Source organism: Amblyomma americanum, chromosome 8 (genome assembly GCF_052857255.1).
Source record: "Amblyomma americanum isolate KBUSLIRL-KWMA chromosome 8, ASM5285725v1, whole genome shotgun sequence".
NCBI lineage: Eukaryota > Metazoa > Arthropoda > Arachnida > Ixodida > Ixodidae > Amblyomma > Amblyomma americanum.
Genome location: NC_135504.1, coordinates 9,924,669 through 9,952,092, shown reverse-complemented (window position 1 = coordinate 9,952,092; position 27,424 = coordinate 9,924,669). Strand labels below are relative to the sequence as shown.

At 47.7% G+C, this 27,424-nt stretch overlaps 1 protein-coding gene across 1 annotated transcript; it reads left to right on the top strand.

The window, feature by feature from the left end:
* Positions 1-26,468, top strand: LOC144100899 (uncharacterized). Its single transcript, XM_077633812.1, has 6 exons — positions 1-2,817; positions 19,102-19,317; positions 20,037-20,293; positions 21,028-21,195; positions 21,909-22,104; positions 22,672-26,468. Exons 1-6 carry the CDS (start codon positions 2,333-2,335, stop codon positions 23,126-23,128), a joined length of 1,779 nt encoding a protein of 592 aa, XP_077489938.1. The 5' UTR covers positions 1-2,332; the 3' UTR covers positions 23,129-26,468.
* Positions 26,469-27,424: the final 956 nt, after the last annotated feature.

The following is a 27,424-nucleotide window of genomic DNA, read 5'->3' as shown; positions in this document are numbered from 1 at the left end:
AGCGCACGCGACGAGAATAGCAGCGAGGACGGACGTCTCGGCATGCAGCAACTAGCTGCCCCGCGCGCCAGCGACGTACACCCGCCGCTCGAGCGTCGGCGGTGGTGAGGACCGTGCCAAGGAGGCCGCCGTCGCGGACTTGGATACCCATATCGAGAGGGAGTCGCACGCGCCGGGAGTGAAGCCGGAGGGCAGCACCCCCTCCTTTCTCTTCAGTTTACCCTCACCCTCCCTCGTTTCGGCAGGCCGTTTGCGGCTGGTGCTCGATCGGCCGCTTAACTCGCCCCGACAGCTGCTGCCTGGAGGCGGCGGCCCTCTGCGGCAACAACTCGAGGTGCCCTGCCCGGCGCCCCCCCCCCCCCCCCCCCCCCCCGGTCCGTCCGACGTCGGCTTCACTCTCCTCCATCTTCCACCCGCCGCCACGGGCCAGACGAGACAGCACGCTTCTCGCCGACGCAGCAAGTGCTCGCTAGCGCCATCCCTGCCACTGCAGTGGCGTCCGCAACCGTAATTTTGGAGAGATGCTTACCAGGACCCACCGGAACACGCCTTGAGACCTGTTGCGCCTTGTGGTCAAGATAACCACCCGTCGGATACGTGGAGAGCATTCCGTGGACAAGGAAGAGCTGAACCTCGTCCGACCGTTGTGTCGACGGCCTAGACAGTACACGTGCCACGCATCGACGCAACTGTGCTGTTTCTGCTCGTGTCCCCTGTCGCGAGTGTCGTATTCGCAGGGAACAGTACACGTCTTCACGGTGACAGAGCCTTGAGCAACGCTGCAGTTTTTTGTGCGTGTGCGTTGTGGTGGATTTTGTGTGACCTTGTGCGCAACTAGCCGAAGCTTGGATATAGCGTTTTACACGCACGCGTCCGGTGACAGGAACTTTACTACGTGAGTCCCAGCTCCCTCGCTGTAACTTCTCAGCGAGCGAAGTGGAAGGCGCACGGCTGTGCACGTGGAAGGTCTTTCTTGTGTATCTCGTGACTTAAGTGATATTCGCTCGTTGATCTCTTATCTTATGCCGGAAGCAACGGACCTTGTTAGGTGTATCTAGCATTTCCCCTTTTGGCGGTAGCGTACATCTGAGGGCCACATTCAGAAGGGCCGTCGCCTTGTTTGCTATACAGTTGAGGGTCAAGCAGCAAAATCTGTTCCGGTGTGCCGAAAGGCGAAACTGTTTAGAGTTTATGCCCTTCTATTGAGAAAGCGTGGGGACATCTGCAACGCGAACGAGCACTCCTAGTAGGACGGAAGCTTCAATTTTGTACTCCTCTAAGACGTACTACCTCACGGAACTCTTTACGCGCAAAGAGTGCCGTTAGGGTATATGTAAAGTGCAGCGAATGTTGAACACCAGGTTAAATACCTCAGTGAACTTGATCTTGTCACTTTCTATTCGCACCTTACCCGAGGTACTCGATCACCGCTGCAAAGACAGTGTTGATTGTAGCATTGCTCGCTCTGCTAGCATTGGCACGTCAGTTCGCTTGATAGAAAACAAATAGAGGTTCAGAAGCTAAGCCTTGTACTCACGCCGCCTAAGTTATAAGCGAAAAAGAAACACGGGGTACCTGATCGTAGCGTAGGCTATCCACGTGTGACCGTGACACTCCGCTGAAAGCATAAGAGCCATCAATCAACTCGCCGCATGAAACAGTGCGCCCTTTTGTTCACTTTACTTGGCACTGAAGGCCCCTTGTGTCCCCCGCGGCTGACATCGACGACAAAGGACCGCGGCTGTCTGGTCCTCTCCGATTTACTTTCCGACACTTCTGTGTCACCGGGTTCCGCTTGACTGCGACGGCCGTCTGGCAATTTCAAGCATGCTCAGCGCTTGACACCTCTCAGCGCCAGTTTTATCTCTGGGTCTATCTCTTCCGTGTTTCGCTCTCCTCAGAACATGAGAGACATTCTTGTAGTTCGGGACATTACTGTGAGGAGGAATCAGCAAGGAAATTTCGGAAGCTTGGCCAAAGTGCTGGTGCTTTATTCTTAGCGTAAACTGGTAAGATTTTAACCACCGTAATTTACACATCCTTTATATCTGTGGGGTTGAAAACTTCACGCGCCCTTGGCTCGGTAACAGCTTCCGTGCAAAGGCATTTTCTGAACGCTTTATTTTATTATTTCGTGCTCACCACCGGCTTGAAGAATTGGTGATCACCTTGAAGTGGCCGTCATCCGCAGCATCTTAGAAGGTCCATAGGTTCTCATTATTGGGAGCGTACTGAGATTACCTACCGTATATCTTGTTAGGAAACACAGATTCTGTATCGAAGCTCAGTGGAGCGTCTAGCAGTGCCTTCGCTTCCGTGGAAAAACAAAGCCATGCCATCGACACCGAGGCGAGGAAGCGGCTTTTCCGAAGAGACCTTCTTTCCTAAGAAGGTAATCGAGCTGGTTACCATGGAACCAAGTTCCAGTCGGCGTAACCGGCACGGGCACCACCACAACAGTCACCACCACGGACCGCAGGCGTCATCTTCTGTGGCCGGGGGTGCAGCCACGGCTGGGCAAAGAGTGTTCGATGACGAGGACAGTTGCTCCGGTGACAGCTCCGAGGGTCTGTCCATGGACCCGCTGGATGACAACCCGGGCATCCAGGCCGCCGTGAGCAAAGTGCTTCAGAGTTATGACTGGTCCCTCGTAGCCAAGACGACTCGACAGACGACTTCGGAAAAGAAGAGGCAGCACGTCAAGCGGCCCATGAACGCGTTCATGGTGTGGGCTCAAGCTGCCCGCCGCAAACTGGCCGACCAGTACCCGCACCTCCACAACGCAGAGCTCAGCAAGACCTTGGGCAAGCTGTGGAGGTAAGTGCTTTTTGCTAAGCGAATCAAGCACGTCTCAATGGAACCACTAAAATGACAGCGACAAACAAGGACTAATACATACAAAAATATCATGGTAAATGTACTTTCAATCTAAATATCTATATGTATAATTTGAAGTGAAGTTACGGAAGACCACGAGCGTAAGAATTTGGTCGTTAAAGTGAGAAGGTAAAGCTCTCAGTGAACAGAAAATTTTGCGGTCCTCTGAGTTATGCAAGCCTTTATGGAGTTAGGGATAGTATACATCAGCTCTTGACACAGGTTCCACTCATTAGAACCTGCTGAAACGCGTTCACATTTTCTGACACATAACAACGCGTTTTATTTTGGGAAAAACCAGTACTATTACTAGGCTTTAACAAATTTCTTACAAACTTTTCTTCGTACTGGATATTTAGCGTACTCAACGTTCAAAGGCTTTAAAAGCGCGTTCTTCTGGCACCTATAGACGTCATTGCATGAATAAGCAATCGCGTGAACTTATGTGTTATTTTGCCTCGAGATGTGTATGCCGTACTTCCCCATGGTAAACGGCTCGCCGCTGCTATCGTAGTGTGTCGTATACCGAAACTTCTCCGTGCACCTACTATTCAATGCGAATGCTAGACCTGTCAAAAACGAGCTCCCTAGGCGTCGCCGTATTCTTCGCTGCAGCTATTCTGCGGATCTGGCGCAAGCACGGTAGGAGTGGTTACGCAGGCTTCCTGCACCTGTTCCCAATAGTCCAAAGAGTAGGTGCATGCACACCTGCGTGTACAAGACAGAAAGGTCTCTATACCAGGTGGTCGTGGAGTTGATCCTCTCGCGGTTGTATCACGTGGTCACCGTTGTCTACGAGGGCTGCATGCAAATATGTATTCTTGTGAAGGGCTGTGGTGCTGCCTCCTATGTCAGGAATGTTCGGCGGTTTTTTGCTACTATAATTACCGGAGACACTCTTTGACATCGTTGTGTTTTTACTTTTGTTGCGCTGTTCTCCTAAACGGCCGCTGAACAAGGTTGAACAGAAAGCTAAACAGGATAAGCTGAACAAACGACCCACTTCATGACCGGTGCTTGTCGAGGGCATTGGCAATACACTTTGCATTTTGCGGGTAGGTGGTGGTAACGACTATATTTTGAAGCAAAAATGTAAGAAGGTCCCCAAGGGTGGGTTTCTCTTCTTCCAAAAGTCCATGTACCTCAGCTTCACGGAGAGCTCTATCCCACTGGCCACGTCTGGCCAGCTGGTTGAGCAACTCTCAGAGCGGCCTCACATGAGGAAGATAGGTTGAGTATGGGAGGAACTGCCATGGGTTGAGGGAATTCCCACATGTATTGTGGCCGCCCCACATGTTGAGCATAGTGTGAGGGTCAAGATAGGGTGGTAATGATGAAGGGGACAGAGTGGGACGCAGCATTTTGTCTGCAGTTGCCTCCAGACCGCACCGTATTTTGAATCTAGTGTATACGGTGAGGTGGTGGGAGAGTGAAGCGGCTGTTTTTGTAATGAGCAGTGATTTGGTGATATGTGAGTAGAGCCCGCAAAATTTTGTGCGTGGGTTTAGGTGTCCGATCTTGCGGGGCCTGGAGGGATAGTTCTCGGGCCGGGACATGAACGCTCTGATTACAGGGGATAGAGTCATGCCCAGGAACCGACGTGAGGATTATCTCTAGGGTAAGCGTGCGAGAATGCGTCGGGCGGTTGGTGTGATGATGCTTTGCTGATATTGACGGCACGAAGCTTGGGAGTCGTGCAGGTTTCCGTGATGTTGGGATCCTGTGTATATATATGGTATACGAGCGCCAAGGTGATGGTCGCGTCCTCAGCCTCCGTAGGGCTGTTGCCGTACTGCATATTAGTTTTTGAGCTTGCATCTTACCCGTTAAACATAACGCCCCCATCACGCAACTTATTCTTACTATAGAAATGCATATAATTATTTCCTTTTATGCGCTTGTATGAGCCGTGAATGTCGTCTACAAGCGAATGTTCCTTGGGTCCACCGTCATGAGACCAGTCCGTCCGCGAATACCTTGGTCACCGGATCAAAGTTCCATTTTGCGTGTGAGGACGTACTGTGGCGCCATATCTGTCTTGTGAAGTAGTATGTAGGATACCATCGCGCCCCACCTGTGGAAATGTGGTCGGACATTTCCGAGTGTTCGCTCAGGGAGTTGAGTGGTTCACTGCGAAAATAAGCTTGTGAGTTCAAAATGAGAGCTCCCAACAGATTATAGGAAGTGTGTTTTATGAAGTTTTGTCTGCTCGGTTCTAACGTTAAGTAAGAGTTGGAACTGAAAAGACGTTCAAATGAAAATACGTCGTCTTTCCTTAGAGCAGAACCCTCCGCGGTGAATTAGTGCAAGGCTTTGACGCTTAGACGCTAAGCAAAAGGCCGCGGTATCGAATCCCTGCTGCTGCAGCCACACTTGAAGGAAGTATTTGTGCTGTGTGGTGTACAATATCCGTGCGCATTAATCCCAAAACACTCATGTGCAGCTTTGGGACGTTAAACCCCATGCAGATCCTACCTCCAAGCACATGCTTTCCGACACCGTCACCACGAGAGGTGACGCGCACTTCTTCCTGGTGCATTATGTAGTCGCTGCATGTGCACGCCGTCATACGACAATGAGGGTTTCTGTGCGGAGAAGGAGAATGCGGAGGGGACGGCCCTATAGCTTTCGGCGAAGAGATCCCCAATATTGGCACCTTTGGTGTTGTCAGCAGCCACCGCCATTCTTCTGGTTGTTTCAGGTAACTTGTACCAAACTTAGAGAAATGGCAAAGCGCCCGACGAAAATTCTGCTGGTGCATGGTTGTAGGGTGTTCACTTCTCAAGGTCGGCGTTTTTAAAATGCGTCTGAATTGCTAATTAACAAAGGAAAATTAGCTAATTTTATAGAAGAACCTTAGTGCAAAATTGTCGAAGTAAAACTAGTACAGCGAGTGGGTTAAGCGCAGTTGCTTTTTTAGTTTAACTAAAGCCCGCGAAATTTCCCAATTGTGACATCAATATGCGCTCTCGCGTCGCAATATTCACGCCCTCAGAAGCGTCCTGATGGAAGGAACTTGGTTGCACGAAGCCACACTCAGTAACCAGGCCACCGGCCACATGAGTGGTTTGTTAGGGTGCGTTCCAAACGCGGTCCGGAGCAGATCTCCAAATCCACGAAGGAGCCAGAGATCACGTAGTTTAACAGGGCAAAGTTGTAGGCCAGTTGGTGCGACATTATGACTAAAAAACCGCAACAGACGCAGGACAGGGGGAGAAGACAACACAGGGCGGTACTTACAACTGAAATTTTATTGAAAAACAGCATGATTTTTACAGATGGGAAACACGTGTGCGCTACAATAATAAATGACAAGGAACCGGAAAATATTGACACACAAAAGTAAAATCTTCTCGGAAGACAAAAAACGGCAGGTTACACGTGGAAATGAAAAAGCGATAATGGCACCAAAACTAAAATGGAAAGCTCCTGATAATGATAACAACCCAGGTTCAGAAACACAGAAGACAACAAACGCTCGTGGAAGTAATGCCACAGAATGAACATAGATATACCAGTGTGCAACAAAGAACTCAAACTGCAAGAAAACGCAGTTGTTTTTGCAAGATAGCTACAGAAGGAGAGCTAACACATTCGTCACTTTGTGAACGTAACATAGCCACTGCCTCTACAATCTCTTTCAAGTTGACCCTTCCTTCTTCCTATTATCTGTTCAGTTGTAAGTACTGCCCTGTGTTGTCTTCTCCCTCTGTCCTACGTCTGTTGCGGGTTTTTAGTCATAAAGCCAGAGATCCGTCGCGGTCCAATGGGAAATCAGGATCTGAATCTAAATGAGTCATTACAACATGTTGTTCGGTTTAGCGGACAAAAAAAAAAGAACTTGCTCCAAATCGCCGATTAGAATATGCCATTACAATCATGGTGTGGCAGCACCAGCGCGACCACGCCATCACCATTTTTCGACATAGCACAGATAAATTATTGTACTCCTTCGTGCTTTCGGCTGTTCAGCAACGTCATCATTCTAGCAAAACGAAGCGCCCAAACTCAATGCACAACCATCGCTGTGGCCAGTGGCCTGTTTATCATTTGTCGCTTCATGTAATCAATTTCCTTCAGTAGGGGCACGTTTGAAGGTTTAACATCGTGACGGCGGAGCACGTGGTTACGTCATAGTTTTTAAATGTAGAGCGGTTTATTTTTGGCTAAAAAAGAGGAAACGCGCTTATGTCACTTTACAGAAGACAACAGAAATGGGCTTTTCTAACTTGCATTGCAAATTCTTTCATTAAAAATTCTACTCCAAACCTGAGGCTGAAAAAGATAGTTTTTTTTTGCCAATTGTCAAATCAGCAGCGTTTAAAATGAATATAGTGACCTGGTCAAGACGACGTATCTAGCTGTAAACCTGCACTAGTTGAATATCCAAAGAGCATGTTCTCATTTTTTAAAGCTTGGCACAAGTTAGCTGAAGCGCCTTTTGTAAGATGGCATTCAGGAAATGCTCCAGTGATGGCAATACAGCTATCGTCAATTATCATGGAAATCGGCAACGCAAAAGAAACGGGGACGCCATCGAAGAAACATGGACTACAGGAAAAACCATAGACCACATGCAGGAGAAAACTTATTTTGCGCTGCCAGCATTTCAGATCTCTTGAAGGGGAAATGACCTTTCATTCTCACCCATCAGGGAGTTAGGACTTCCACGGATACTTTATAGACAGTTTACAGAGGGTAGTTCGCACTGTGCACAGCGGGTGGCGCCACTAGGACGGCCGTCATTAATGGCCTTCGAAGCCGCCGTTAACTGCATTGGTGTGCACTACGAACCACTCCTTCACTGCTTGTGCACTACTGTCAAGTGACATTTTTACGCCCGCTGTAATGCGGACGTGAAGTGCATTTTTGAAGCAATGTGCAGAGAGGTAGAGCTAAATATTCCAGTGGTCGATTGGAGGGGGAAATTCACAGCGCTCTTCCTGAGCGGGCACTTCGTGGCACAAGCCGCCGTTTTCCGAGAGCTTATTTTGCAAGTTCATGCTTGCTTCTCTCAGTACAGAACGTCTATGAGCTACTATCCCCCCAACCCGCCCTTAAAAATAGAGAAAGACAATTATCGCAAACCCCAAGTGCCATTAAATTTCAACGCCGTCAGTAGATGCAGGAATGCGAGAAAGAGCTGGTGACCTTTAGAGCAGTGATGTATTGCGCCTTTGTATTCCGTCACGTTATTGTTGGAGCGTATTAAAAATCATCTTTTGCGGCCATTAGCGTAACAGGTTCATAATGAACTCGTCGCGTGGAGAAGGCTGGTCATTGTGTGCATGCCTGTAAACTTGATCCCTTTCGACGACACTGATCAAATATGTCGAATAATAGACGCTTTTACTTATTTTATTTATTTATTTATTTAGAACATACTGCAGGCCTACAGTAGGCCCAAGCAGGAGGGGCGAGTACATAATATATGCAAAAAAGAACAGGTTTAGCAAAATTGAAAAAATTTTAAATACAAGTTGTAACACAAAATACAGCAATAAATACAAGGCTCAGATGCAAAATACAAAAAGTGAACGAAAAAAACCGCTCTCAAATTAAATGCTGTGAAGAGAACATTGGGTCAAAAGAATCAGCTCTGGTTAAGAGATCTGGCGAACACCTGTTCCACTCCTCAATGGCGCGTGGAAAAAATGAGTATTTAAAGGCGTTAATCCTAGCACTGTAAGGGGTTAATGATTGTGTATGATGATTTCGTGTTTGGCGCGTAGTGTTAGGTTTAAGGAAGGGGTCTGCATTCATAGACAGTTTATGGTTTTTTAGTAAGAAAAGTAGTTTCAGTCTTTGAATTTTCCGGCGCAGCTGTAATGTTTCAATACCGTGAGTTTGCATGAGGGTCGTTGGTGAGTCAGTTACACGATACTTTGAAAAAATAAAACGGACGGTTTTGCGTTGAATCATTTCAAGGGCCTCGATGTTACGTTTAGTGTAGGGATCCCAGACGGTGCACGCATATTCTAGTGATGGCCTTATTATTGAAAAGTAGGTTAATTTTTTAAGTTCAGGTGGGGCAAGTTTTAGTTTATGTCTAAGAAAGCAGAGTTTACGAAAGGCTGAGGAGCATACTTTTGATACATGTTTATTCCAGCTAAGGTTTTTCGTTATTGTAACTCCTAGATACTTGTACTCGTTGACTTCGGTCAGAAGGTGAGATGAAATATTGTAAGGAAATGAGAACGAAGCCTTTTTGTTAGTTATCGTTATGTATACTGTTTTCTCTAAATTTAGCTTCATGTCCCATTTATTACACCATGTATGTATGTTCTGAAGATTGGAGTTTAGTAAAACTTGATCATCTTGGCAAGTAATTTGGTGAAATAAAACGCAGTCATCTGCAAATAATCTAATTTGAACAGGGGTAGTTATAACGTTAGTAATGTCATTGATATATATCAAAAAGAGGAGAGGTCCGAGGACGCTTCCCTGTGGGACGCCTGAAGTGACCGGCAGGTGGTTTGAATTGCAATCATCAATACAAACAAATTGTGTGCGGTGAGAAAGGTATGAGGAAATCCAACGAATTATGAAATTAGGAAGACCAATAAGTTCAAGTTTGTAAATTAGTTTGGCATGAGAAATAACATCAAAGGCTTTGCTGAAGTCTAAAAAAATAACATCCATTTGACCAGCGCTATTTAGTACACTTGCAAAAGTATGAATGACAGAAGTTAGCTGAGTGACAGTGGAAAAGCCTTTTCGAAACCCGTGCTGATGGGGGGTAAGTACCTTGTTATCGTTTAGAAATGTAGTTATGTAGTTAGCTATGATATGCTCAGCAAGTTTGCAACATGTGGAAGTTATTGATATGGGACGATAATTAGCAATCAAGGCAGGATCACCCTTTTTCAGCACGGGCACAATCCGCGCTTTCCTCCAGTCGGAAGGAATGTTTCCTGTTTCAAATGATTTGCGGAAAATAACAACCAGGAACTCTGTGATGGCTTTTGCATAACGGCGCAAAAAAATATTTGGTATCCCGTCAGGTCCAGCGGACGCTTTAGTTTTGAGGTTGAGTAGCATGGAGAATACGCCAGATGAAGAAACAATGTCGGGGGTCGTGTTGGGAGACATGGTACTGGGTTGAACAAATAAACCATGATGGGAAAACACACTCTGAAAATACTTATTGAATGCCTCAGAGATTTGCGATTTATCAGCAAGCTGGACACCTTGACATGAAATGCGCGTAATTGTTTTTTTCTTTTTCGATAAAAATTTTCAGAACTTATGTGGTGAGTCACGAAGAAAATTTGGCAGGCTATACTGAAAGTAATTTTGTTTAGCCTGGCGCAAAGCGCTTGTGAAGTTAGCCTGATGTATTTTAACTATATTTCGACAGGCACCCCCACGCTTCAGACGTTTGATTTTTCTTTTCAAATGTATTATTTCTCGCATGATCCAAGGAGTTTTTTTTACATGTTTTCTTTGTTCTATTAGGAATGTAGTTATCAATGCAGCACGTACAGATTTCTTTAAATTTATTCCAGAGTTCATCAACATTAGTTCCTCGAAACATGTCAAGGTGTAAGCTGAAGTAGTCTAACACACTTTCATCATTAGCTCTGGAGAAGTTTTTCACGGAAATAATTTTTGCAGGTTCACTGTCGACATTTTGTTGAATGGGACAAGTAAAAACCACCATGCAATGATCAGATAACCCAGTTTCAACTGAAACAATAAAACGTTCTGTTGCTTGGCTGAGAAAGACGAGGTCGAGAATAGATGCAGCTTCACCGTGTATGCGCGTTGGGTGCTTAACTCCCTGTTGCAAATTATGAATAAGCATAATATCACACATGTATGAAGCATTTATGTCATTGTTTGTACTAGGGAAGGGACTATTCCAGTCAATGTTTGGGAGATTAAAATCACCGACAAGATATATTTTATCACGGCGAAATTTAGACATGTGATCGGCCAGATCACATAAATATTGAGGTGGTGAATCAGGTGGTCTGTATACAGCAAAAAGCACAAACGATCTACCCCCGTACGACAGTTTTAAGGTCACACTTTCATGGTTAGCTATTTGCTGCAACGTGTGTGCCCCTGTGTTTTGATTCACCAGGACCGCAGGAGAGAGAGTGAGAAGAAACTTTTTTTCTTATATAAGTTGCTTCCTCAGGGTGGAGCTCTCAATTCAGCGCCCCATTGGCTCGCCGCACGCCCCTAGTCCGCTGATGAGCCGTCGCTGCTACTGCGGGTCTGAGCTGGTGAGCGCAGTCTCCCAGGGAGAAGTTGTGGGTAAATGAATAGGGGGATAGCAAGGGTGGGGCGGGCATTCCCAAGTGCACTGGTAGATTTTGGGCTTTGCTTTAAAAACTACGCCCATGCACAGGAAAGCGGTGCAATTTCTCATTGCACAATTTTTGCACAATTCACTTGATTGCAACTGGCTACATATGCATGTAACGCGAAGGCAAGATAACCAGTGGTCCTTAAAGGTAGCGGTGTGGATTCCAGGAGAAGGCAAGCGTAGCAAGGGGCGGTAGAAAGTTAGGTGGGCGGATGAGATTAGGAAGTTTACAGGCATAGGGTGGGCGCAGCTGGCAAATGACATGGTTAATTGGAGAGACATGGGAGCGGCCTTTGCCTTGCAGTGGGTGTAGTCAGGCTGATGATGATGATGATGATGATGATGATGATGATGATGATGATGATGACATATGTGAGACCTTAGAAGGATGTGGCTGTAGGCCAGTGGTAGGTCATCGTGAGGAGCCTGTTTCGCGGTTTTGTTCCTCACGATATGTGAGACCTGTAGTCAATTAGGCGCAGTTCTCACTCTTAATTTCTCCAGGGTACAGCCAAAATTCTCCAGTGCACAGGCGAAAGCCGCCGAATGCCTCAACCCACCTTTACGGAATGTGCATGGTGTTCATTTGGGCGCCGCAACATTAATGGAATGTAAAATATCTGTGCAGTTTGCGGGCGGCGGCACGCGCGTCTAGATTCAGTTTTGTAACTGTGTGTTGCTAAGCGATGAACACTTTATGTGATCATTGCTCCTTCCGGCAAAACTACCGCCGCCAAGAAATGAGGCTCTCAGATAGCACAGAGTTTGCAATCTGTGCAGTTTTACAATGAATTCTGAGGTTAACAAAGATTATTACACACTGAATTTAATTTTAAAAAATGAGACGAAGATTACGCTTCTCGATAATGCGAATTTTGACTGCTGCTGCTGCTGCTGAGGCAATTGAATAATAGAGGACAGCGTACGGAATACGCAGTGCCTGACGGAGGCGGTTCTGGGTTTCGGTTCTGGGCACCACGCGAAGATCCGCCGCCGCTGAGCCTCGCCCCGGGCGAATGGACGGCGGCGCGCCATGGCACACACTACTCTGGCGCCATCTCTTAGCGGATTGCCGCAGCGGAGCCCATCTTCGGGCTGCCACCGTACCTCCTCCTTCGCTCTCCTCCTCGCACTCTTTTAGCTGTTGTCGTGCTTTCGCTCTCTTCCACCCTCCGCTGTGCTCGTTCGCTCTGCTGGTTACGCCGAGGCCGACGCCGAGGGACGCCGATCAACCCTGAAAGGGCGCCTGAGAGCTACGTGCTAAAATTCGCCGCAGGCTGAGCGGATTGTCGACACATTCGGGCCGATGCCGGCGGTTATAGGAACAAATCAAATGGTTACATCAAACCTATTATACAACAATAGATACTGTGATCCTAACTCTCATAAAGTTTTTGTGCCGTCCCCCAGCTTGTTATCCGCAGTGAGACCCGACGGTGCCTTGCAGCAGGGCAGCCGCGCGCCAGCAGCTGTCAGCACCAGATGGCCCGAAAGCGGGCAATGGCGGAAAGGCCACGAGACTGAATATGGCGGCGTCCATGCTCTTGCACTCTCGCGCTGTAAAGCGTCCATGCACGAGCTCCACCACACCGCTTAGAAGCAAGCCCTCTGAAAGCCCGCACGTAGCTGTCCCGGAGGAGTGGCGCCACGGTGGCGGCGACGGGAACTAAGGCACCCCACGGCAAGCCCCGATTGGAGCGGCGGCGGCGCCCGGCGGGGGTTAGGCTGAGCTGCGTCTCAAAAACGTTTCAAGTTTGCCAGATCACCCAACACTGGCATCCATTCAGGTTGCTCGCTCTGAGCATTGTAGTTTTTCTTTATAGGTGACACTTTCGATGAAATGCTCCCGAGCTCACTGAGCGAGCAACCCCATCATCGTTTCTAATAGCCATTTTTGTTTTCTATACACTGTGGAGGCAGAGCAATATGGATAAGCCGTATAGCACACCCCCTTCATTATTGACGAGTAGAAGCCTTATACCATATAGGGTGACTGGCTGGTCCTTTTAGTGCGAAAGCATTAGTTCACAAGTTCAAACCGGCTCAACTAGTTCGTGTGAATCTTGACCTTGACGGTGACTCACTACATTAACGTCCACTCGCCCCTAGCACATCCTGGGTCGCACAGCTGTTACGGTGGGCCGCCCGGGGCTCTAGCGGTCTCTTTGGCGAATTTTCACAGTTTCGAAGGAAGTGGTCACTTATCACGCATCTTCCATGGCCCGAACCAATGTTACGCACGTGTGCTTCCGCGCTTGCTGCTGAGGCGATGAGCGTCAGCTAAGATGCTTAGACACGTTTCAGAACGGTGTCTAAGTAACAATAATGAGCTTGCCTTGACAATGACGTGTCTGTGAGTACGCATGAACACATTGGACGCAGGTGGCGACAAATCGATGTTTTTGAAAAGCTCGACTTCCCATGATTTTATAGTCAGTTTTCTCCTGGAGTGCTTGGCGTCGTTAGCACTCGGCAAACGACAAGCGGGACTTAGCGGAGCAAGCGCTCTTTTTCACGGGGCACTGGCCTCTAACAAAACTCCTCCTCCTCCTCCTCCTCCTCCTCCTCCTCCTCCACCGACAGCACCTCATGTTTTTCTTTGCACAGCAATCCGTCATGGCACCTATATAAGTTCAAATAGTTTCGCCCAACGCCCTCCATAATATCAATGCCTTCCACATCATCCGCTTTCCAATGGCAGCAACGCGGACAGCTCGTTCATCGGTCATCAGCGATGCGGCGTACTCTGGTGGGAACCCCGCCACCTAATAATTTCGCCGCAATAATTTCGACGACCTGGGGATCTTTAACGTGCACTGACATTGCACAGCACACAGGCGCATTTGCGTTTCGCCTCCATCGAAACGCGGCCGCCGCGGTCGGGTTCGAACCCGGATACTCCGGATCAGTAGCCGAGCGCCGTAACCACTGAGCCACCGTGGCGGGTGCAGGTAGGGGTTTAATTCGTCATTTTCAGCTGATTTAGCCGGCATTGAGAACTACAGGAAGCGTTGATGCGCATAATCGTGTTTAACTGCGTCGCTGCCGCTGGTGTCACTGAAGTTGCACGCTTAACGGATCAGGTTTAGTAAATCGGCTTCCCCGGTCAGAATGCTAAAACTACACTGTGCAGATATTTTACTACAGGTTAGAGGGAAGCCCCAGATGGTCGAGCTTAATCCACAGCCCTCATCTACGGCTTGCACTGTATAGTTCCAGCACGTTAAACTACATCTTTATGTCTACGCAAACATATACAAGTAATTCCCAAACTTTTATCTCCTGCAATTCTGCTGCGGTGCCCTTTTGCTCGATCGATCGGTTTTGAACTGCATGGCTTAAATGGCAAAACCAAAAAATGGCTGCAGTTTATCCCTCTACTGAGGAGCTAACGGCGTAAGCGATAACCGTCGGTCGGCTGAGCCAAACCGTAGGCGCCGGTTTCCTAAGTTATTTCATGGTCTGTCGTCCTCCTTTTGGGATGCACTAGTCAGAACTTGTCTCACTCACGCGACCGCTTAGCGAAGCAGTGGGGGCTCTTTGTTTTGCCTTTGTTTTCTTATGATGTATATACCGTTGCTGCCGTAAGTGGTCTGCGGACACTGAATCTTTCGAACGAGAGCCGTGCACGCACATACGGAGGAAGATAGAGGAAGTGCAATGCGACTTTTGAATCACGTGCTGCTTATTTTTGTGACACGAACGAAAACAAAACAAACTGTACGGACACACGCGAAGCCCTATAGGTGGCTACTCATGCAGAAGTGCGTACCGAACATATGCATAGACCACCTTCTTTCTCGTCAACTACTTATTTCTCCTCTCTTTCAAGATCACCTGGATAACATGGATAACCTATCCTTCTTCCGCCTCGGCTATGTACGCAGACATGCACGCGTTTTGCTTTTACGAAGACGTGGGTGTTCCTTATTAACATACACATGAGGTGCACCTTGCGTACGCAGAAATATTACCGCGAAGTGTGGATACAGAGGTAGCTCGAAACAGGGCGCGCAAGCTCCAGAGTGGATTTCGCCACAAGGGGTTCTTTAAATGCCCCGGGGTCTCCGTAGTTGCGGTGTTTCATCTCTCGCCGCTGTCTTTATAAACATAGGTCGCCAAGCACGCAGTTTGATTGGCCTACTCTGTAATGAATATTCGTCACTGTTCCCAATGCAGTGCTTTGTCTAAATTGTTTGTAATACTGCATTTTTTTAATCCAGTATTGCTTCAAATCGTGCTTTTTGCTCACCTTGTAACGTCGCGACCGCACAGTACCATTATGTTTCGATATAATGCTTCGACGCACTGGAACGCCAACCAGTTCTAGGTGCTGTCATTTATGTAATTTATTTATACCCTTTTTGTATTGTCTAAATATCGTTTTATTAAATACCAACGTGTAAATACCGAGAGCTAGAAAACAACTTTTTTTTTCATTTATTAGTTTCAACGAATGTTCGGTCTTGAGAAATGTGGGGGTTAATATATTCAAGACATACTGTATCACCAATGGAGACTCAAGTGTATTGTTTTGCGAACCACACGGATATGTATCCCACGCAGCGGTCTTGTGATATCGAGTTATGCGATTACGGTACTCTCATCGAAAAATTATTACTTTTCCGGCTTAGCACAATTATCAGCGAAAGCTGACTGGCTTTAGCGGCCGAGAGGTCTGGAGTGGCCGGCCCATTTTGAATTTTCACAGGCGACTGCCAGGTTGGGCGTCTATACGCTCACGGTTATACTCGGCCTTCTTCCACTTGCGGTCTTCGGTTAATAATAATAATTGGTTTTTGGGGAAAGGAAATGGCGCAGTATCTGTCTCATATATCGTTGGACACCTGAATCGCGCCGTAAGGGAAGGGATAAAGAAGGGAGTGAAAGAAGAAAGGAAGAAGGAGGTGCCATAGTGGAGGGCTCCGGAATAATTTCGACTCACCTGGGGATCTTTGACGTGCACTGACATCGCACAGCACACGGGCGCCTTAGCGTTTTTCCTCCATAAAAACGCAGCCGCCGCGGTCGGGTTCGAACCCGGGAACTCCGGATCAGTAGCTGAGCGCCCTAACACTGAGCCATCGCGGCGGGTCAAGTTCGATCGGGTTCCCTGCAAGGTTTCGGATTCAGGGCCCGCATGCACGAAGCAAATCGTCTAGTTCCCAATATTTCCTCATTCGCATTCTAAACCCTGCGTTGGCTCTCCGGAAAGGAAATGCGCATAACTGGCTCACTGGGTCAGGGGACGCCCCAATCGCGATGTGAGGTGGCTCCGATGTGTATACCTACAAAGTGAGGCAGTTCGTGCCTTTATGTGCCAAGAAGTAAATGAAGAGGATAAAAGAAACAGTACATCTCAGCGCTTCTTTAATGACAACGAGCGGCAACAACCATTCTTTGCCATTCCTATAGCTGAGTCCTCCATCTGCTAACATTTGTGAAAAAGCCACAGGGAGTAACCAGCTCTCGGGGCGGAGTGGCGGAGTTGCCCATGGCTTACGAGTTACGTGTTTTTACAAAAAAGACCCGGAAGCAACATTACAGAAACCTACTATACACACTGCAAACATCACCTCCACTACGTTAGCAGCACGGCTAATGGAAAGGCACATCGACCAGGCACGTCACCAGTTTAATGTATGGAACCCAGACCCACAAGCGGGCTGTCACTAAGGAGTTTTTTCTTTAGCACTGCCTTCGCCTGGTGTCCTTCCCTTAAAACAAAGAAAAAAAAATTGGCAGTGGCTTAACTCGGCTGTGTTAGGATATACGTAGCGAAAGCTAAGGCATAGCTTGGTTAGCGTTGGTTAATCTTGATTGAGAGTCCAGGTTAGTCTGGTTGTCTGGCTAGTTGTTGTCACGTGGTTACTCACGTGGTGCGGTGCGACCATGGTGGGAATGCGAGCATGGTGGGAATGCGAGCACGGCGAAATTGCGAGTTCGTGGCCAGTGCAGCTTTCGCTACAAAAAACTAGCTGATTGATGCAATCGGGCTTTTGTTCTTATCACTGTTCATATAAAGCAACAAGAATACATGGCCCAAATGGGCTTTGCGCATTTCCACCTTGTGTTTTGTTCAATCTGTCAGTTTCCTTATTAACTATAGGCGTAAATACATTGACAATGTTTGGGCCTCATAAAAACTGTCCGTAAGTCACGTCGTCCATATTAATGGGGGTCGTCTCAGCGGGGCAAGAAGGATATTGTTGTATGTCTTCCATTATTTATGTATTTATTTACTTATTACTACGTAAAAGGCCCACTAGGGACATTACATGAGGGGTGGGCTAACATATCATTTAGTTATATCAGTGATAAATGATTTGAAGGATTCCAGGCCAGGACGGATACGCTGCTTAGCTTTCTATTGTCGACCTTTCGCTTCGTTCAGGTGAGAGCTAGTGAGGTATTGATTTATTGAAAGTATACTCGACCTTCCCGCTTTTCCCTGAACACATTGGACAGTGACGTCTGAGGCAGGACACTTCGTAGTTCCGCCGAGCTCTGAACCAGTGTTGTTTGAAACCATACCTTCTGTTAAGTTTTAGAAGAATGCTTGATTTCCGCTGCTTGTTGTAAACAAAGAAGAAGCACGAGTCATTTTGTTTGCAATAAGTTGGCGTTTAGTTTCAAGTCGGTATACCAACGAGGGCGTAATACCTGAGAATAAAAGCGGCGTCGCTGCACGGTATACTATATCTATCACAGGCTCTCTATATCCACAATCCCGGAGGATCTCGCATATATGCTCTTGGCCATATTTAAAGGTACTAATATTACGCATAATGCGCTTTACGATGTACTACAACAAACACTCACGTCACGCTGGTGTCAGTGCGGCAGTATACCGCCGGCGGAAACTCTCATGTTCAACTGCTGAGCAAAAGAACTGTTGGCCACGTGGCCTGCGACTAAATTCTGTAATGCGTTATTAGAGCGAAGCTGTAAAAAACTCATCAGTGAATTCTGCCATAAAGCAGTCAAGAAAAACAACAACAAAGCACTCGCGACAATGCGATGTAATGCGACAGATACGTTGGTCACCTTTCAGTCACCTTACAGTTAGATTTTGGCCGCTATTTTTCGTTCGGGTGCCGCGTGGACTTCTGGCAGGTGGAGATGAGTGAGTGGTGGTGGGCAGATCTTCTGGTGGGGGAAGAGGACGGATGTGGGTGGCTGCATGTCGATTGGAGGTACATTTTTACTGGTGGGTGCCCAGAGAATCATGCACCGGAAGACGCCTTTTCTCACCGAAAGAGGTTTATGTAGCTAGCGCAGATACAGAAATTTGTACTCCGGTAGTTAACATGATCAAGCGTTCGACGATAGTTAGTCTAGTCAGGCATGGGATGACGTTAATTACGGTCACTGAGCGAGTCCGATGAAATATCGTCGTTTCCGAACCACGTACGGGTTCCTTGTTGTTCTCTTTAGTCGCACAAAAACGGGTTCCTTGTACAGGTACCTTGTCTGACTCTGTGAAGAAGGAGACTATAGGTAAATCCGAAATGTCGATACTTAAAAAGGCTTGGTCAGTGGCCTTGATTCACTTCAAATAAAGTTGCACCAAAGCGAAGCATTGAACACTAGACTTCGCTTTAGGAGCAGAACTCATTATCTTATGACTACCGCTGGAACAGAAGGTGAAAGAACACGGCAGCGGTGTTACTCTTCGATTGCGTGATTTGAAACCACGCTGCCTTGCACAGCGCATGCTCGGTGGCAAGGCAGATGCGCGAAGTTCTCATCTGTTCGTTAGCCTGCAATTCCTTTTGATAAGGTGCAGCTCCTGGAGACTGCCCTGCAAAGGTCGTTCACTTAGAACAAATTGAGGTGGTATGAAAATGACAGGCATTTTGCTTTTTTTAACGCGCTTCGCCACCTTTCCCTTCGCTGGACGGCAGGGTGTTGGGGGATGACGAGAAGCGGCCGTTCATGGAGGAGGCCGAGAGGCTGCGATGCAAGCACAAGAAAGACCACCCCGACTACAAGTACCAGCCGCGCCGCAGGAAGCCCCTGAAGGGATTCGAACCTCCGCCCCCGCATCCACCGCAGCAGCAGCAGGGGCAGCAGAGGGCCAAGGGACGCTCCTCCTCAGCTTCCCAGGCGTCGTCATCCAGGTATGGGAGCCATCACTGTCTTTATTCTATGGTTATAGTTAACGTAAATACTTGTATTAGTTAGATTCACTCGAAAAAACTCTCTGTTTAATTATTTACTTATTTGTGTTTAGCAGCGACCTCAAATATATCAATATACGTGGTTTAACATATGACGTATCAGTACAGGGAGTCTGCGAACCAAACTGATAACATTAGAAATAGAACAGGAACCAGCATCAGCGCAAATAATTCCAGAATGAGACTGACTGCCGCAGATTACGGTCAAAATAACTCCAGCAAACTCCCTTTATCGAAGTACTGTTACGGTAGAACCTAAGCTAAATTTGGCTGTGCATTGATATAGCCTCAATGGCTCGCGAATTTCTTCCTTTTTTTATGAACAGGGTCGTTTTTTTTCTTTTTACTCTCAAGTGACTGTGCTTCCTCATGATTCGCCCATGCCGCATAAATCTTAAAGCATTTATAATCTTACATAATTTCTGCAATATTTTTTGCTACCGCTTGATAAGTCTACACTCTGATTGCATTACCGCGATTTATTTATTGTTCCAATTTTTTTTACCTACCTTTTACCATTTTCTACCACATTTCTGCCCTGCTGCGCCTTGGCAGAGCGAATGTCACTGGTCTTTAACACTCAATAGCTTTAATTTCTATTTCTGCATTATATAGCTTTCTAACAGTTATCTCTTTCCATTGCCTTCCTCCCACCGCAGGAGCAGCCATCAACAGTCTCAGCAGGCTCAACAGCAACAACAGCAACAGCAATCGCAACGTTCCGCATCTGCTTCGGACGCTGCGGCCGCCACAGTGGACCTCTGTGTCGCCTCTTCGCTGGCCGACCAGCAGCAACAACACCACCACCACCAGCAACAGCAGCAACAGCAACAGGATATGTTATGTGCCAGTGGATTGCAGCCGGTCATGCTGAACTCGGTCCCCTGCCCAACCGCCACGTCACCCTACAATAGAGGTACGCAGCCGCCGTTCTCTTCTGCTTCGTCGCTAGCGTGACGTCAAGCCACGTGCCTAACGTCACGGCGTTCTTCTAAATGGCCAGCAGAGTGCCATATGTTAAACGGCCAAGAGCCAACGCACGGTGATGAGGATACGAAGGGCACGCGCTGTTTTTTGGAAAGGACCAGTTAAACACAAAGTACTACGTGATAAAACGAGCACATGGGCAGATGCAGGTGTACGCGCGAATAATGTCTTGCGCACGTCTGTCTGTATTGTACCTATGCGGTTTATAAGGTATAATTAACACGTCCTCTCTCAAATCTCCGACCAGGTCCCCACACTGTAAACAGATGCAGAAAGGAGTAAAAGGGAATAAATTGTTCTCTAGCGCACTACGTTTTGGGGTGCGTTAGAAGAGAGCTTATCCCCTTTTTACTCCCATATAGGGTTATTCGTCTTTAGAGTGCATAAGCCATCCGGGACAAGAGGGCGATATGTAAGAAGGGGAGGGGCCGAGGGAAGGAAAATCGTAGTAACGGTCGTCCTCAGGCTCGACGCCTCGACTACGCCGAGAAGAAAGCAAAGAAATGAGTGAATAGCGGGTAAATAAATAGAAATACTTAGAGGAAAACGTGAAGAAAGACAACTGTGGTACAAGACTTAGGCAGTCGCAAATCAAGTCTCATAAGCTTATAGGAAGGATCAGTGACGACCGTATCTATACGCTTTCCCGCCACCGCACCGCAGGTCAGTGCGCCTCTCCTCCGACGCCGCCCACGACACCGCAGCACGTGGCGGTGACCGCCGCGGCCACGGGACGCTTCCTGGGAGCCTCGGCTGCGGCGACGCTGGCTCACGACGCGCTCAGCTCGATGGCTCAGACCGGAGGCATCGACTGCGCGCATCAGCTGCGAGGTGAGCGCCACGATAACGTGCAAGTATTAAAGGTACAAAGAGTAGAATGGACCGGAAAAAAGAACTAAAAATAAAATTGCCCAGTCCGCAGCGCTAGAGGAGCCTTGAGGGGACAGTGAGGACAATATGAAATTGGTCCGTATCGATTTCACGATGGTGGTTGCTATAGCTATTTGCTGCTCAGTTGAAATCACGACAGCGCAAAGAAAAATTGGCCGCGGACAAATAGACAACGAACAAACGCTGATCATTGTCTGTCGTCCCTATGGAGAAAGACGCTGATGTCTAGTGCGATATCCTGTGTATCTCCTGTAGCTTTCAACACCTCAACTCAACTCAACTATTCGTCTTTACGCTGGTACAAGTGAGAAATTGCACTTTTGTTGTCTGTCTGTCTGTTGTTGCCAGGAAGAAAGAAAAGGAAAGCGCATAGGCCTGCCCACTGGCTCAAGCCGAGCCACAATCGCTACCACGTGCACTTTTGTTGGCATACACTGGCCTCTTATGTAATAAATTATGTTTGCATTTTCCTTCGAACCCTTCACTCCGGCACCTTTCACTCCCACCTTCCTTCCTTTCCCTCCAATGAGAAGTGAGACAGCTCCTTAAAACCCATTGTCACAATCATAAGCTCCCACCGACGGGTTGACAACGCCACCAAACATTCTGTATGAACGTTAACACTGCCTGAAAACGGTCATATACTAACGCAGGTCATGACGGGAGCGCCACGGGGCGATCCCTGACGACATGCAAGTACGGGGGTGGCGTGGACGCCACGGGCACCGCGGCGCAGGCGTCGGCCCACGCCGTCGCCATGACGACAGTCGACTCGTACGTCCACTTGGGCCTCAATCCCGCCGGTGGAGGCCAGTACGCGCCCTGCCCCGGACCATGGAACGCGCACAGGTAGGACACGTTGGTCGATGTTATGCAGCTTGCCAGAAGGAGCTCCGTCGTCATTAGGAGTTGAGTACATCCGCTGAAAGCACGCTTAACTAGGAGGGGAAAAATCCTCATCTTTTCCGGAGGAGGAATGCTGTGTCGAGGAGATTTTCCAGCATTTTACTGTGGCATCTTCGTCATCGTAACAGTAGTAGTATGTTCCTTGTTGTATTTGGATACGGGTGGTATCGCATAAGAACCATTAGTTAAGAGGCGTTCAGGGGGCTGCTTGCTTCACATGTTGTGTGAGTGCGTAAGTTCCCGGCCCAGATGTGATGGCATGTGCACAACAAAGGAAAAAAAACGCACAAGCAAAATAATGCATTCCACAAGCTACCAGACTTGGTGGCGCTACAAAATTTCCTTGCGTGTGGCTGCATGTGAACAAAAGCTGTTCAAGCTAGAATCAAAATGTGGAATGCCGAAACCTGTGGCTGTCTTTACTATAAAGAAGACTTGCCTTGAGCTACCGAGAAGACAACCCAGTACTGCGGTGGATAGCTCACTCTTTTCGTGGCATTTATTCCTCAGGTTCGCCGACCAGTTCGGCCAGGATCGGTTCCGGATGGGCTCGTGTTTCGGCCGCGAAGATCATCCCCTGGATGGCGCCGCTGGACCCATGACCGCAGCGGCTGTGGACCGCTCGCACCCGGCCAACTCCGGAGCCATGGCGACCAACGCCGGCGTGGTGGACCACCATCACTTGTACCGGAACCACAATTACGGCACTGCGGCGGCAGCCGCTGCCGCGGCTGACTTCCGAAGGTCTGCGCCCGCTGGATTCGTCGACGCTGATGGATACTGTTCGACCCGAGGAGTGCTGGGCGTCCAGAACTGCCCAGTCTTCACGCACGTCGTTCAGACGACGGCTCAAGACCAAGGACTCTTTGGGGCCGATAGCCGGACGCAGATGATGGACGCTTCTTCAGGCGCCTGTGCCTACGGGACGGCGCAAGCACTGGCGGGACACTTCCTATCGCCACGGTAGCATCGGCACAGTGATGGAGTGTACAGTAATGTGTGCAAGTGATACGTGAGGTACGGACGCAGTGTGACGAAGGAAATGCTTAGTTTCCAGGACATGCATTAACTCGACGACATCCGGAGGTTCCAGAAGGCTGAAGACCCGTGTGCGCACAGGTCCACAAGTATGGCTGTGAGGCAGGACAGTGCTGACTGTTTTGTGTGGTGAATCAGTACAATCGTCGAAGTACTAGCTACTTTTCTTGGTGTCACGGAGTGCAACATGCCGGTAAGGTTGTGAAACGACAGTGCCTGAAAGTTACAAGGCGCGGTGCTTCGTCGCCAGCTGGGTTGACGCCAGAGGCAGAGCATCAAAAGGTGGCTTTCCTGTCTATGTGGTCCTCATGAAAACTTCAAACGAATTTGTGGGAAACTGACAACGCCTGGATGCTTCCTCTGTGAGTCGGCGGACTGTCGCTTCCGCAGCACATCGAGCGACGCCTGGCAAGACGGACTGTGTTGAGAACTTCAGCTGTAACACGGCGGCGGCGTTCCATGATCTGTTACAAGAATATATATTTATACATCTGATGCAGATGTATGCGATGGCAGCAGTTCCCTCTAGCTGCCTTCCGACTCACTGGAGGCATGACTTGAGAGGTGTGTGAAGCGGCGGGACTCTGTGACTCCATCGAGTGGGCATCTTGCTGATTAGACGACCTGGAACTCGGAAACAGGACGCGTACCGCATGTATTGATCGCTAAAGCGTGCGCTTCTCTGATGAACTTGACGACAAGCACACATTTACCACGAAATGGCGCTTCACATCATAACACACGGATGAGAATTCAGTTTCGTTCACATTATGTTCGGGTGACAGAAACTACAGTGTCGGAGCAATGATATGAATTGTTAGTCACATGGTGCTCCCTAGTTCTTTTGAACAGGTCTGCTGGTACTCAGCATTCTCCAGTGTAAATATGAGGGGTCGATTGCCGCCAACAGCCTCAGATTCAGTGTAGTCTACAAAAAATTTCAGGTCTCTTCGGCAATGTTCGTTAATGGACATGCTGATCAGCTTTGTGCCTGCAGATTTTACTCTTAGTGTTCGCTAAGAGCCTGCCGCCGATAAAAACCGGAAGCTTTTTCTCCAGGAAAAAAAAAATCCTTCTCAGAAGAGCCTCGTGGTCCCGCGCACCTTTCATGTACATTCTCAAGTGACTCCGGTGCCTGCTCTCAGTTCCATTGGGAATCAGTTCGCGTTCCTTCGTGCGGCAGGAACCGTTGGAACGCGTTCGGCTGGGTACTGTTCAAAGACCCCGTGCAAGAACGTTATCCCTACTTATCAGGCAGACACCGAAGTTGTAAGGACTGTGGCTGTGTACTGTGCGATTTCGACAATTGGCCGAACACTTCTCGGCAGTCGTTTTTCTGTGCATTTTGGAATATTCGTCAAGTGTTGGATGAATAGTCCTTTGCACTTACGTGTCGTTCACGGTATGAAGTGTAGGATTTTTTGATCGGCGTGTTTTGTTTGAATGCAGCTAGCGTACGTTCCATGACAGATAGGGCAAACTGCGATACGGGTTCTGCTGTGAAAATGGTGTGGTACTCAACAGTATACGAGAATGGGGTGTCCAAGCCTAATGCCTTCAAACCCTTCTTTAGAGAACAGCCAATGATAACATTTTTCTTAAGCGTTACAACTCGATGCACAGAATTTCTAAAGAAGTACTTGTCGCGATTCTGATTCAGTTAACTTTTTTAAACTTTTAATGAGAGCGAACGGCGACAGAGGGTAGTGGCGGTTTCTTAGTGCACAAGCGTCCCAAGGTCAAGGTCATATAACAGTCATCCCTGACACAGTTTATATGAGGAGTCGCGCAAGAATTGGAGCGGACCCATATTGTAGTGAATCGCACCGTATGGAGTGGAAAAAATGTGACAAAAAGCAGACTATGAAAAGATGAATTGGATTGTGCATTGCGCTTTGTGATATCAAAACCTCGCATAGCACCTGTTTATTCTTTCACTTGCTTATATCGGTTGTGCTGACCAACAAATTCAGCCTTTCAGCCTCACTAAGTCATGTACTCTCAGTTCACCCTTTCACTATCTTTACTCACCCCAGTTCACCCAAGCAAGAAGTACGTCATCGAAGACACCCCCCGGTGCTAGTATCTAAGACCCCCTCCACATATTTCACGCATTGTATCTTTTGAGCTACGAACTGCCTTCTCTTATATGGACTACTTTCTCCTTGCTAAGTTGTTGTCCTAAGCAACTGAGCACCGCAGAAAACGAACCATTGCTAGCAGCTCCCTGGTGGCGATGGTACTACAGAAAAATCAGACAGATGGGGAAAGGGGAGAGGGGGTATTAGTTTGGAGTACAAGACGTGTTTGAGCACGGTTCTTCCGCACGATTCTTTCCATCGACTGGGCAGCCCGCAGTAGTAGACTTGAAACTTTCGCCTTCGCATTATTTGTCAGTCATGGTCAACTGCCAGGGTTAAGCTGTGAGGAATGTTTGGATAAAGCTGCGCGCGATTTTTCCTCAGTGGTATGTTTAATAACACAGATAGAAAATAGCGTCAGTTGTGTTAAAAATAAAACTGTTGGCTGCTACAGTATTTCAAGCTTTCTGAATAAAAATGTGATGGCTGTACGAACCCGATGATCGCCCTCTTCGCAGTTTTAGAACCACAGATGTGGCTAGAAGGCAACCATACTAACTACAGCTACGTTTCTTGAAGTTCCAGAACACGCTGTCAGACTATTCCTCTAGAGAAGTGTGGACGGATTTCAGGCTGCCGCTTTGACTATAACGGCGTTAGCTTCTTTTGCGTGTACAAGGCACACAATGGATCAGTGTATATTTCGGGAATGTGTACCTGTCCGTGTGTGCACTTGAAATTAAGACACATTCTGAAGAACGATTGCGAAGATATTTCAGCAATAATTTTGACGCCATATGTGGCTTGGATTGACAAAACGGGCTCTGTTTTCGCTTTTAAAAGTGTCCCGCGGAGCTCTTTGCGGTGATGACTCTCTCGTTATCGAAACGTACCAGTAAGTGCTGGAGGAGCTGGCCACACGTCATCAACGGCAACAAAGAAGGGAATGCGACTAAATAGTACCCTCGGCAAGTTGGGAGTGATACACCATGTTTGTGAAAAAGCTGTGCTAAAACCAAAGATTCACTCGCCTGGACTACTTTTACGCCTGCGCATGTGTGGGTGGCTAAAACATCGTGGGACGGCTGTGCAACTCCCATCACGTGGTGCAGCAGAGATCTCTCTCTCGCTTTATCTTCAGGAAGTCTGCACCGTGACAACACTACCACAGTTCAATAAAGGTGTGGTAAAAACATGGTTCTTTGTTTTTATTACAAGATGCGTTGTTTCCCGAGCACAGTTTCCGGAACCGGAAGTTCCCATGCACGACCACACAAGTCATACAAGTGGAAGAGTGATTTACTAACACCTTATGGATAGCCTAACACCTTGAGGCTCTTTACATTAAATTGTCGTCGTAAAAAGCGCAGGCCGCTAAAATGAGCTGTTCGCTCGCACTGAAAGTTCGAATCGGTGCCGGCTGTAACTGCAGCTCCTGTGCGATACGCCCGACAGTATTCCTAATATTTTAAACTCAATATATTAGGCTATTATGTGACTGGTGTTCTTCCTAATTATACAAAACACCATCTGTAAACAGCCGACAGGAAACTTTTAGAAGTTTGCATAATAATAATAATAATAATAATAATAATAATAATAATAATAATAATAATAATAATAATAATAATAATAATAATAATAATAATAATAATAATAATAATAATAATAATAATAATTGGTTCTGGGGGAAAGGAAATGGCGCAGTATCTGTCTCATATATCGTTGGACACCAGAACCGCGCCGTAAGGGACGGGATTAAGGAGGGAGTGAAAGAAGAAAAGAAGAAGAGGTGCCGTAGCGGAGGGCTCCGGAATAATTTCGACCACCTGGGGATCTTTAACGTGCACTGACATCGCACAGCACACGGGCGCCTTAGCGTTTTTCCTCCATAAAAACGCAGCCGCCGCGGACGGGTGAAACGAGTTTTTTGTATATTAACTTATGTTTTCGCTTGTGACTATCCTACGCGGACATTTCTGCGCACCTTCAGGGCGGTGAATAATATGTACATACTTTGAAAAAAAAACACGAAGAAAGCGCGCAAAACCCTTACGAAATTTTTTTGAGTCTGTAGACTGTCAATAAACTTCTGTCTATAAAGTCTAAAGACTCTCTATAGACAAAGCCTAGAGAACAGTCTA